Source organism: Castanea sativa, chromosome 12 (assembly GCF_040712315.1).
Source record: "Castanea sativa cultivar Marrone di Chiusa Pesio chromosome 12, ASM4071231v1".
NCBI lineage: Eukaryota > Viridiplantae > Streptophyta > Magnoliopsida > Fagales > Fagaceae > Castanea > Castanea sativa.
The window spans coordinates 24,250,776-24,264,402 of record NC_134024.1 but is presented as its reverse complement, the minus strand read 5'-3'; the positions used below and the strand labels follow the sequence as shown (position 1 = coordinate 24,264,402).

Genomic DNA, 13,627 nt, shown 5'->3' with positions numbered 1-13,627 from the left:
AGTAAAAAATAAATAAATAAATAAAAGCAAACAAAAACAGAAACAGAAAAACAAAACCCAACACGTTAACCAAAGCACCTAACCCAAAATGCTCAAAACCGTAGCTTCTTCCACCATTAACGCCTCTACCACCCTTATCACCTGTCCAAACGTCAACCTCCATTGCTCCTCCTACCCACTCTCCAGACCATTCCTCAACCGCTTCACCAAATCCACAAAGCAAACTCTCAGACCCTTGAGAACTCTTTCAAAGCCTTTCGCTACAACCACCATGAACATCTTGAACAAGCTCGGGTTTGGTTCTCCAAGAGCCCAACAATCCACTGCTGATGCTTCGATTGCTCAGGGACCAGACGACGACGTTCCGGCACCAGGACAAGAGTTTGCTCAGTTCGGAGCTGGTTGCTTTTGGGGTGTGGAATTGGCTTTTCAGAGAGTTGCTGGTGTGAAAAAGACAGAGGTTGGGTACACACAAGGGTTTCTACACAATCCTAGTTACGAGGATGTGTGTTCGGGGACTTCGAATCACTCTGAGGTTGTCAGGGTACACTATGACCCTAAGGAGTGTAGCTACGACACTTTGCTTGATGTTTTCTGGGCTAGGCATGACCCAACTACGCTCAATCGCCAGGTGGGTTTTTCGGTTTTTTGTTGAAATTTTGTTCCTTTTGTGTTTTGGGTGTTCAATTGTGAAGAAATGTGATCTGGGTTTCTCTTATTTTGATTGGTGAAGGTTGATTTCCTGTCTAATGTTGGTGGTTTTGTTTGATCATATGGGGAATTGATGGTTAATTTGTGTTTTATTTGGCTGATTTTTTTCTGGGTTTTGGTTGGATTTATCTGAGATTGGTTTTCGTATTTTTATTGGCAATATGCTTAAGCTCTGCTATGTGGACGAAGTTGGGTGTTTGATGGATATAAATTATCTTTCATGTTCAGATTTTATTTTTATTTTTTTGCTAATTAGCTCTGTTAATGACTCTGATTGTGGTTTTGTTTATGTCTCCTCTATACATTGGTTTTTTCTTTGTTCTTTTTTGGACACATTAGGGGATTTTTTTTTTTTTTTTAATCAGATGTTTGTTTGGGATTTCCTGGTTTTGTGGTTATTTTTATTCATTATCATTTAGGACGTGCGTGGCTATTTTTCATCCAAGAAGTCACTGTATAGCTTTGAAGTGTATTTGTTCTGACCATGTGTCTGGCAACTGCTGCTTGATCCTCTTAGTTTAATATGCTGTTATTTACTTATTTTTATCTTTATTTTTAGTTCTGCAGATAGATACTACAAGAGAATAAACTACAGAACCTTCTTTTTAGTTCTGCCGGATTGGTCTCTTAATTTATTACTATTTCAAAAACCATCTTGGCTTTATATTAATATTCCATTGGATTTTTCCCTACGCTTTGTTATCTATTTTAGCAGGAGAATGTGTTTTTCCTGTTATGCCCCTGTTGTTGAGCTTCCCTTAGCTAGATACTTCCAATCTTCCAGAATTGGGTTGATGATATTAGTTCTACTGTCTTTTAGACTTAAGAACTGTGTGAGATTTCTTGGAGATGAATATGGACTACATAGTAATTTTATGTTTTTCCTTTCATTTCTTCTCGTCTCTTTGTAAAAACTTCTGATTGAGGTTCTCCTTTGGATGCCTTTGATGAAAAGTTATGCAGTTAGAAACAGGACATCGCTTAGCGCAGATAATCCTCAGTTTTTTAAACTTCTTCTTTTGTCTGTTTTGGTCATATTGATTGATAGTAATAGGTTAAAGATTAATACTGATGATTATAATTGGGATTACCAGCCAACCTGTGTGTGTGACCAATGAACTCTAGCTAAAATTGCACTTCCTTCTCCCATAAGAATGGCTGGTGGGTGAGTTGGTGGGTGAGGTCCTGGGCTTAAAACCAACTGGGTGGATGTATAACTTACTGATAAAAAAAAGCTTGTGTGTGTATATAATTTTATATCTGCATACGTATGGTGTTTTATGATTAATTATTTATGTGGAACTATAACTATTTATGGGCCTTTTCACATTTTGCTTGCATGGTAAAAGGAATTTTCTTTGACATGTTGGCTACTTGTTGGCAAATTTCTGATGCATGTAAATCTATCTTGATTTGAACCTACTATAAGGATTCTTTTGAATGGTTTAAGTTTTTGAATTACCTAATCATACAAAGGGTCTTGATTCTGGGAGTGTCTTTTGAGGATTTCCATTGCCTTTTTTAGTCATCATGTGGACATTTTAAATTAAGATAGGTTTTAGGGTGGCCGCCTACCAATCACTTTTTCCAGACCTTGCAAAAGTGGGAGTTGTGTGCACTTGTACAACTTTTATAGGCTTTAGGGTGGTATAATGTGTCATATAGAAAGTTTTCATCTACACTTGTATGGGATTTTAAAATCTTTTTAAGGACGTGCTAATAGCAAACCCCAGCTTCAATTTTATGATTTCTGTTGGAAGTTGGATGACATTTTTTCTATATGTGTTTCAACTATTCTTACCCTGCTTATTTTGTTATTTGAATCTGAATCTACTGCATGAACAAAACAAGATTGGTTTTCTTGGTCCTGTATGAGATATAAGTTGACCCTCGCATTCTACCTAGAAATTTCAAATGCTAAACATCTTGATGGCCCATTTTTCTAGGGCCTAATATAGTTGCAGTAAATATGATCCTGATGCAGGATTGTTAAGAAATTCAGCACTATACTAGGTTTCTTGATGAATTTCTTGAATAAGGATTGATGTTTAAGAGTTTAGGTTAGAAAAGAATGAATGTTGACGGCTGTTTGGGGCTGAAACAAGGGATAAACAGAAAATAACATAAATAAAATGCTAGGCAATCACACCTAGGTCTTCCTAAACATCACACCTAGGGTTCCTTGGCATCACACCTTGGAGAAGTTTGCATCACGCAAACAAAGCTTAAAATTAGCTGCCGAATTTTATTAATCAATCTCCATATTCTGAAATAACATGACTACAAAAGAGCCTTTATACAGCGGCTATAGTTATCCTTTTCTTAGTAGGACTTGGACTCTAAATAACCTATTCCTAGAATGAATAGAAAGACTTATAATAATTAAATAAAAGACTTAATAATACGTAAACATAAAATAAGCTTATGGGCCTTCTGGAAATTACCAAATTGCCCTTATTCTGATAGAACTTAATTAAAACTGATCTGGTAGCTTCTCAACCTTAAGGGACTCAATACTAATAACTAAAATGACCTATCAAAGGTGCTAAGAGGGTCCAACATCAGAACTATACCACAATTCTTGAATCTTGGCATATTTAATCTTCTTTTTCCTTGAGATCTTCCTTGTCCTCATCAGATCCCTTTGGAAGAAGGTTTGATATATTCTTGATAGTAACGAAACCATTATAATGGAAGTTGATATATTATACCCTACATTCGTGTAACATTCTTTTAATGCCAAGACCATTTCCTTGGGATTTGGCTCTTATGGTTTAGGATGTGAAGTTCTAGTCATTATTCAAAGAATTTTAGATATTTGGTTAAGGAACGAACCATTGATGGGCTTCTAGAAAACATTTGATTGATGCAATCTATGTTCTTAAGATTTTTTTTCTGAATTGCTTGGATTCTCGTCCAGTCATTTGAGCAATCTGATGATCATGCCTACACTGCATAGCATAGATGGTGTCTGTATGTGCTGGAAAATGTTAGACAGTTGGGGGAGCAAACATGAGAAGCTGGAAGCAATGAAAGCTATTCATAAACATGACAGACAAATGACATCTTGCTTTGACAGTTAGCTTATTAAGGACTATTAGATTTGTGCTTGAGGAGTAGGACATTGGCATTAGATGGAGAATGGGAAAGCCAGATTAGTAATCTTCATTTATGGGTGTTCATTTCAACAGAATCTGTAGCGTGGTTATTCTGGAATGATTTTAGAAATGTGTTTCTGCTCTTACATTTCCTCATTTGTGATATGTTGCTTCTCAAGAGAAAGAGTGGATTGGACAAGAGGTATTAGTGTTGGCTGAAAAATGTTGTCAATAAAGCAGCTACTATTTTCCTTTCATGGGTTGTGTGTGAGCAATGCGTAAGGAGTAGCATCTATAGTCTAGGGTTGTTTCCTTTGAGGGATTGGTAGTATCTCGCTGGACCATTGTAGTATCTCGTTAACCTCATTGTTCATATTAGGACTGTCTGCTCTAAAAGGGATCAAATACATTTGCCACTTACTGATCTAGACCTCCAAGTACACAGACCTATGGGCATAGACATAAAAAAAAAAAAAAAAGATGGCCCAACCTGTGGTCTTATAGATGGAATCTGCTAAAAAATGGGCCTAAAGGCCTAAGCTCAATCATTTAAAAATTAGGATTTCGTTTATGTAATTTGTTACTTTCCTTTCTTATTTGGTTTAGTAATGTAATTTCTTTTCTTGCAGGAGAGCCAAGAGCCTTGTAGCTCAACTGGCACCTCCTGGTGTTTCCAACAAAGATACAATCTCCCCCACACCCCCCCCCCCCCCCCACCACCCCCCACACCCAACTATTGAATTATCAACAACAAAAACAACCAAAAAAAAAAAAGGGGGAAAAAGAAAAGTTATTTTCTATTCCTACTAGAATAATGAGTTTGGAACTCTATTTAAAGAACCTTGGGTTTCTTTTTGTTTTACACTTTGATTGATTAATAAATTTTTTCTTGTAATTTTCCAATGGTTTGGTGCTTAGCCCCAACCAACCCTAGGTGCTAACTTCTAGATGTTTTGTTTTCTCTTGCTTGGTATTCACTCCAAGTAATCCTAGGTGCTAACTCCTAAACTATCTAACTTTTAGTTTTCTGTTCAATTTTATTGTTACATTGTTTTGGTTTTTCTTGTGTCACTTTTTCCTTACCTTTTTGGTGGTTATTGTAATTGGCTTTTTCTGCTGTTTCATGTATTATCAAATATCATTATTTCTTTTGGGAGAGGTGATCAGCATATCACTGTGTCGTTTACAGGGAAAAATATTATTGAAAAAATGTTTCCTACTTTGTTTGTATTGAGGAAAAGCTATATAATTCTTTTGATATGGGTGTCAAATATGCTATTTGAGGTCATGAGGGATATTAGCTATTTATATTTTACTATCCAGGTGACCCTTATTTTGCGCTTGGGTGACTACCTGGGTGACCTTTTTCTGTGTGCTTGGTCTACTATCTGGATGACTAATAACAATGGCAGCGAGTGCATTTTCTGTGGTCTCAAGTAGACATAGTTATAAAATCTGCTTAGTCTGAGACTCTTCAGGTATTTTTTTATACCTGCATGGGGTTCTAGATTTATTAGCTATTTATATTTTACTATCCTGGTGACCCTTATTTTGCGCTTGGGTGACTACCTGGGTGACCTTTTTCTGTGTGCTTGGTCTACTATCTGGATGACTAATAACAATGGCAGCGAGTGCATTTTCTGTGGTCTCAAGTAGACATAGTTATAAAATCTGCTTAGTCTGAGACTCTTCAGATATTTTTTGATACCTGCATGGGGTTCTAGATTTTCCTGGCTCTTTAGGACTTCCATCATTCCTGCTGGTTGGGAATTGCAAGATTCTTAAATTTAGGCAATTACTTTGTTACGAGGAGCATTGGCACAAAAGGCAGGGAATTTAGTTCTGTTAAAACAGTTATTTCCTTTGGTCAGTGTCTAGTTGGTGTGAGGATTACACCCAGTTGTATGATAGATCTAAGGAGATCTCCTAATCCTTTTACCATGCTCAATCTCCTTCTCTCTCTACTTTGAAAAATTGGAGGAAAAAGAAGAAGAAAGTAAAAGAAAATCCATGTCATTCCTAACCCCCCCCCCCCCCCAAAAAAAAGAATATATATATATAATGTCATAACATGTGTCAATAAAAGAAAATTCTTGTGGTGTTGGATTTGGTTTCTAAGTATATTATGAACAATTACTATTCTTAAAGCAAGAAAACAATAGCTCATCGTGTTCTGGATCCACTTTGAAGGTTTTGCTTTTTCCTCTCCCAATTTATTCTTCGGGTGGTGAATTGTTGCCTTAAGTGTATCATCCTCCTGCTCACTTATCAAAAAATAAACCTTTTTATTTCCTGAACCTGTTATATACAATTATCATAGATCCAGTTTAGACATTTAGTTAATGGTTTTTGAAGTTGCAAAAATTATCAGAACTTGTACTCTTTTGTGGTGGTCCATGGATTTTTCCAGTGGCTCTCTTTTTTGACATTATTCTGGATTCCATATGCTGTTACAACCATGCATTCAAGTTTCTCTTTTAAATAAACATACAGTAGAAGCATTAAGCTGCTGAGTTCAGGTGCACAGATTTTGATCTTGAGAGTGCCACTTGCAAAAACATTGAAGGTTAGGATCATATTTAGATGCCTTTTAGTATGCCCACTCAAGAGTCCAAATTGAATAAAGGGGATAAAAGATGAGTGTAGCATCTGTGTGGTCATATGTGGTGTGAATCATCAGGAGATATAGGGTATTCATCTACTTTCCAAGTTATCAAAATACAGTCTTGGTCTAGAGAAAATGCAACCTAACAAGGAGGCTGTGAAAACTGCATCTTTTAGTTCCTAAATTATGCTTTTGAGTTACTTGTTGCGAGATTAATCTTCTGCTTTTGTCATTAGGGTTACAGTTACATGATAATTTAGAATACAGTAGGGTCAGCATCAGCATCACAAGTCTGAAAGAATAGACTTGGATATCTTGTCTTCACTTTCATGGATGGATTATTTACTATTTTCTTTCATCCTCCAACCCCTGCCTATTCGCCCCTCCTTTCAAAAGCAAATGTGGAAGAGAGACAAACAAGAAAATACCAACTTTTGTGTTTCTCTTATTTTTGCATGCCCATATGCTAAATCTGAAAAGTGACACCACTTCCATATTCAAAATTGATGCTTTGTTGACTCTATCTGACCTTGTTACACACACCTTTGTCTCATAGCTTATCACTTTACAGATGCTAACAGCTTTATCATCCTTGGTGGGCAGGGAAATGATGTGGGGACGCAGTACAGATCTGGTATATACTTCTACACACCTGAGCAAGAAAATGCAGCAAAGGAGTCTTTGGAGCGTCAACAGAAACTCTTGAACAGGAAGATTGTAACTGAGATTCTACCTGCCAAGAAATTCTACCGAGCAGAGGAATACCATCAGCAGTACCTTGAGAAAGGGGGCCGTTTTGGCTTTAAACAATCTTCTTCTAAAGGCTGCAATGACCCGATCCGATGCTACGGCTAAAGTTAGTCTTAAGAGGGAGCACCGTCCAAAATGCATATTCTTGTTGCGTCCTGAGATTGTGGTTGCCTATAGGATTGTGCTTTTGCGTACTATTCTTAAGCCCGAGCTCTTAAAATACTATGCTGTAATAAGAGTGCCTGATGTTTTTGCCTTCCGTGCAAGAATCTGTAATTAGTCGTAGTGTTTTGTAACCGTCATCAGCATATGTATCTACACTGGTAGTGTGCTTTATCGATTGTGCTAAGGTTCGGCCTGGCAGCTAGACTAGTTGGTATATATGAATAGTAATGTTTTCTGACCAATCGTATTTGCATTTATGGAGTGGAGTGTTCAAATGGAAGTTGATACAATGGAGTTTGTTGATGTGCCACTGGGCATGTAGGTCGTAAAACATGCAACTCATGCAGCTCTTATGAATCGTATGATGTAGAATTTCATTTATGTTATCGGCCTCATGATTGTTTAGATACTTGAAAGAATTTATCTCTAGGAGCAAAGAAGTTAAACTTTAGTATGACATAGATGTTAGCAACATAAAAATTCTCACTTTATTGTCACATTTTTCTGGGTGTAATGTTAGCATCTTAAAAATTATCACTTTTTTTTATTTATTTTATTACAACACTGATGTGATAAATTGCGATTGAAACAACAATAGTATGTCATCTTAGTAGCTGTGAAAATTGTTATCCATAGACTTTTCCTCCGTGCCCCAACTATCAATTGTTTCAACTCATTACTGATGGGTAGTATCAATCCTCGTATGATTAATGTATAGATTTGTTATCGTGGGTGTTCATAATTCAATGGTATTGTCAATCTGTATTTATATGCATATATTTTTGGCTACTTTCACGGTAACAAAGCTGATAATAGAGGAGACAGTTGATAGTAGAAAAGGAGATACTTGAAGAAAATATCTCACCCGTGGACCTAGCATGTTTTTGTAACATGAGTCATCTCACTTGACTTCTGGGGTCCACCTTCATATGAGAGGGAGGACTCATGTTAAAAAACATGACATTTCTTTTTATGGACCAAGTCTCTTACAAGATGGGTCTCATAATTGTAAGGCCCACATTTATAAAACATCGATAAAAAAAAAACATGTTGTATTTCTTCTTCTTCTTTTTTCAATTTTTTTTATTTAATTCTAATTGACACAAAGATGTAAAGAAAATAAAAAAATTCATAATTTGGATAAGGTGGAATGGAGTTTTAAGGAAGGGATAACATCTGTTTGTCTTCAAATAGAAGGATGTACATGTCTTAAAATAAAAATAAATGGTTCATTTCATAGTTCAGATTTTGTTTTATAAATATAAAAATTTAGATTTATCATGAGATTTAAAATTCTATTCCAACAAATAAATAATGATAAATTATTTTAAATAATGCAATACTATATTCACCTTTAAATTTATTAACTACCAAATCATTATATTGACGTCATCTCTCCATTTAGTGGAAAATGGAATGGATTTTGATATGGGGTTTTATATTTTGCCTTACATAGGTATAACATATGATATATCCATGCAGTCCCTAACTGTGTTTCCTTACATGAATGGGGGGTAATTTCGGAAGAACATAAACTTTAAACCAACCCCTATAATGCAAAATAATTGCAATGGAGGCTGTGGATTAGTGAATAGGTGTGAAATTTTGAGAAATAAAGAGTAATTATTGCTTGGGTAGATAACTCATTAATTTAGGAATGTTGATGACATGATAAGTAGTTTCTTTATGACTAGATGTAATTTTTGTTAAAAAGAAGAAAAAAAAATCCCCATGATTTTGTATATATATGTCTAGGTGTATATATATGACTAGGTGTATATATATAGTTTTTGTAAAATTACACTAGGTGTAATTTAAATCATTAAAAAAAGAAAAAAAAATCCCCATGATTTTGTGAAAACTCATTCTTAGCTTAATATATTTCCTAATTTTGAAAAAAAACAAAACATAAGCAAAAAAACAAACCAACCAACGTCAATCTAAATTGTGACGATACAAGCTATTGGCGAATGTAAGTTCTTTAAATCCCCTTCTTTTTAACTATGGGAAAAGAACAAAGACTTTGTTTCTCTTTTTTTCCACATTTTTCTTTGTTACCAAACAGGATATAATAATAATAACAAAAACAACAATATAGCCAGTATAGTAAGGACTGGACAAAAAAACTATAGCCATTGAAATTTGAGCTACTGGACATAATGACAGCCATAGATTAATTGAAACAATGCAACAGAACATGCATCACATACCTCACGAGTCAAGAACATGAGTAGCACGAGCCAAGATTCTGTGACCACATACGCAATATGATTTTCGGCTGGACCATTCTAAACTATATAAAATTTATCACCATCTTAAGTTTGTGGTAAATCGTGCAATTACTTTAGCAGCTAAAGTAACTGTCATATTTGAGGAGTACAGGAGGACCCCTCTCTACTAATATATAGTACGATTAAAAAAAATATTTATATTAAAAAAAAAAAACTTAAGCAAAATAGTCCATAGCTTATGTACAATTTTCTAGATATTTTAAACATTTTAAGCAGCAATTTTTATAAAGATCAATAAATAAGTTAATATTGTAAAAAAAAAATTAAATATGAAATGTCAAAATGAAAAACAATTTTGTACTTTTCAAGCTATCTTTAAAAAAATGAAGATAAGCATATTTAATTATGAATGGAACTAGAAAAGTCTCAGCTACATGTAATTATAGATACCATCGATGTGAATCACAACACAATTTCTTATATATATATATATAGAGAGAGAGAGAGAGAGAGAGAGAGAGAGAGAGAGAGAGAGAGAGAGAGAGAGAGAGAGAGAGAGAGAGAGAGAGAGAGAGAGAGAGAGAGAGAGGTTGGATTCAAATTACACTTAGTGTAATTTTAAGCAATATTACACCACTCAATATTTTTTAATTGGATGCAAATTTTGACAAATCTACCGTTAGATTACATTATCTTTGTATATTCTTCATGCTTGCAAAATTTTAAAATGATCAAAAATCAATAGCCATGTTATCAATTAATTGTTTAAATTCAAGTTTTTATAGTTTAAAATAATGCATAAAAGTTGAGTTTATGGATAAAATGATAAATTATATCTGATCGTCATGAAAATTAGCATGTATATTAAGAACATATGGAACATGTAATTCAACAGTTAAATTTTTAAAATATGAATTCAATAATAAGTTATTGGATGATGTAATATTGCTTAGAATTACACCAGGTGTAACTTGAATTCAATATAAATTCAATAATATATACTATTTTACTTTATTCGCTTTCTTTTTATTTTCCTTGGTGAAATTAAGAGTTTTTAATGCTGATATTAGCAAGAATGGGGCTAGAGTGGTCTCGGTAGAGGAATTCCCCACATGTATTGCCCATCATATTGTTACGCATTTACAATTTTAACAATGAATAAAGACTCAACTATCTTTTTCAAATAAAAGAAGAAGAAGAAAAATTCCAAAAATAATTGAAGTATATCATTGAATGCAGAAAGTATTTATTGTGAGAGTCATAATAAGGATACTGCCAATTTTACTATATAATTCTTGCCGTCTCTCGTGTTACCAAATACCAATCTCAAAAAGGCGTTTCTCAACAACAACAAAAAATCTCAAAATGGCTATTCAAACATTCATCTATTATTATTATTTTTTTTTTTAATAAAAACCATGAAGCTTGCATTAGTTACTAGAGGCTAAATTCGAACTCAAAATTTTATTAATAGGGCCTTAAGAAGTATTAGTTGCAGGGACGGACCTACAGTAGGACAGGAGGGCCATTGCCTCCCCCCCCCCCCCCAAAAAAAACCTAGTATATATATATATATATATAGATAGAGAGAGAGAGAGAGAGAGAGAGAGAGAGGTTGAAATTATAAATTTATGTCCTAATAGCCCCCCCTAATTATAAAAAAAAAAAAAACGGGTATACCTAAAATATGCAATCTGAAAAAATAACTCACAAACTCTCATCCAAAAAAATAATAATAATAACCGACAAACTAAAAACTACAAAATAAAAAATAAATATAAACTGAAAACCTAAAATACAATTCTCAAAATTTTACCCTAACTTCACTCTTCCTCCCCTCATCCTCATCAACGCCTCCAATCTTCATCACTGCTGCTGCTGTTCTGCTCCTCCTCAGATCCTTTGCTATATTGCTCTACCTTAGCCGGTTAGCTCTCTGCCCTCCGAGTTTTTTTTATGAACTGTGGTGTTTCATGTTTGACTACTGTGTTGTATTGTGGCTTTTGTGTGGATTGTGGACCGGTTTCACTGTTTGTAAATTGTAACCTTTTTTATTTTTATTTTACTCTTATCTATAAAGAAATAAAGGGGGGCCAGTAGCACTAGAAGTCTAGGACAAGGACATGACTAGTTTTTTGAATATGTGAGGCTAGTGTTTAAGTCATTAGTGAGACCAATTGACCAAAGTCTTTGGTCTTTTGCTTTATCAAAAAATTTTGTCTTTGTTACCTTGTGTGATGTAGCTAATATTTGTAATATATATAAACTTGTGAACTTTGTCTTTGTCACTTTATGTGATGTGGTTAATATTAGTAATATATATAAACTTGTGCTTGTTTGTTTGTGATTATTTTGGTTTTAGATTTTTTTTTTTTTTGAGAAGTCCCTTTTTTTTTTTAGTTGGTGTATAGAACTATGAAATATGGAAATAATGAAACTTTTTTTTTTTTTTTAATTTGTAGATCATGAGTAAGTCTACAACAATATTAAATTTTTTCAAAAGAAAAAATCTAAATAATTCTGAAATCATAGCTGATGATTTTCTAATGGACTATGATTTTGTACATTGAGAAGGAGATTGTTGCAAGATTTGGTACAGAATCAATCATAGACGATTTTCGAGACTTAAAAGAGCATCGAGTTCTATTTTGATAAGTGTGTTAAAATGTTTAAAAAACACTTTTTTTTGTATGTTATACTTTGTCAACATTTTTATAATATCAAATGTTTAAGAAACACTTATTTTATATGCAGTATTTTGTTTTAAGCTTTGCCCCCCCTAGGTTCGAATCCTAATTCCGTCCTTGATTAAGTGGATCTCTTGGAATTTCATTTATTAGGTTTTGTTTTTGAGATAAACGATAGAAATTTATTAGGTTGTTGAAGTTACACAAATCAAATTATTTATTCTTTCTACTTTCTCTTTTTTTTTCTTTTTTTTTTTATGGACATCAATAATATTATTGAGATCCGTTTGTAATTTTTTTTTTTAGTAAAAATTGTAATAACTTGCGTATGTAACTATCCAATGAGGGTATTGACAGGTGGAAGTTGGTAGGACTAATTCTTAAATAAATAAAAAAGGTGATATTTACTTATTGGATTATTACATGAATAATGTAATAGAAATGTTACAAGAAATACGTTTTCCACTTATCTAATAATAATAATAAAACAAAAAAATTTCCACTAAACAAAGCATTAGGAAATAAAGATACTTAAAAATTATTTAAAGAACATGAATAAATCTAGTGACACAATCAATCGCACAACCAATTTCACAATTTATTAACTTGTGTATTAGTGAGTAGTGGACAATTTTTCCCATTACTAACTTGTGTAACCCACCACTTTTTATTAACCACTCATAATCACAAATATCAACAAGTTATAAAATTAGGTGTGGAAATGATTGTATTAGTATATAGTATTGTTCGATTTGTATATTTAATTTTACTATTTTTTTGCATGTTATTCAAAATTAAATATACAAACATGCATGGGAAAAAGGTACCTAGTGATATATATATCCTAATTGACTTTTTTGGTTTATCGACAAAAACATTCATTAGATTATTGGAGCATCAAATTTTTGTCAATGTAATCACTATTAGAATAACACTTTTCTTTTTATTGACAAAGATTAGCTTCAAACCAATTTGGAGAATCCTTTTCAATTTATTAAGTGATGGTTTATAAAAATATTTAATATATTATTTTAAAAAAAATATAGAACTTATTAAAAGAGTTATATGACTAAAATTGTACATAAATAATCTATATAATCGTTACATAATAAATTAGATAACATCAGAAAGATACTTCCAAACAATATTGGAGTCAACTTTTTTTCCTTCCCCCTCAAAAAAAAAAAAAACTTTTTTTCCTTTTTGTATTGGCAGTAGGACATGTCATGCTTTGATTATGACAGTGTAACAGTGACCTGCACGCTACCACATTACAATGTACCTTCTCCAAGTTGAGCACTTCCCAAATTATTTTTGATTAACTGCTATACTTAAGTTTTAGCTACCAAGAATTCAATATGCAAGTAACCTTATAGGAAA

At 33.3% G+C, this 13,627-nt stretch overlaps 1 protein-coding gene across 1 annotated transcript; it reads left to right on the top strand.

The window, feature by feature from the left end:
* LOC142619694 (peptide methionine sulfoxide reductase A1-like) lies at positions 1-7,571 on the top strand. The gene is made up of 2 exons (XM_075792912.1): positions 1-631; positions 7,018-7,571. Exons 1-2 carry the CDS (start codon positions 89-91, stop codon positions 7,267-7,269), a joined length of 795 nt encoding a protein of 264 aa, XP_075649027.1. The 5' UTR covers positions 1-88; the 3' UTR covers positions 7,270-7,571.
* Positions 7,572-13,627: the final 6,056 nt, after the last annotated feature.

Excerpts from the sequence above, each read along its gene's own strand:
- LOC142619694 (XM_075792912.1), top strand. The coding sequence starts at position 89 with ATGCTCAAAACCGTAGCTTCTTCCACCATTAACGCCTCTACCACCCTT. Across the intron at positions 632-7,017 it reads CAACTACGCTCAATCGCCAG|GGAAATGATGTGGGGACGCA; the intron begins GTGGGTTTTTCG and ends CTTGGTGGGCAG.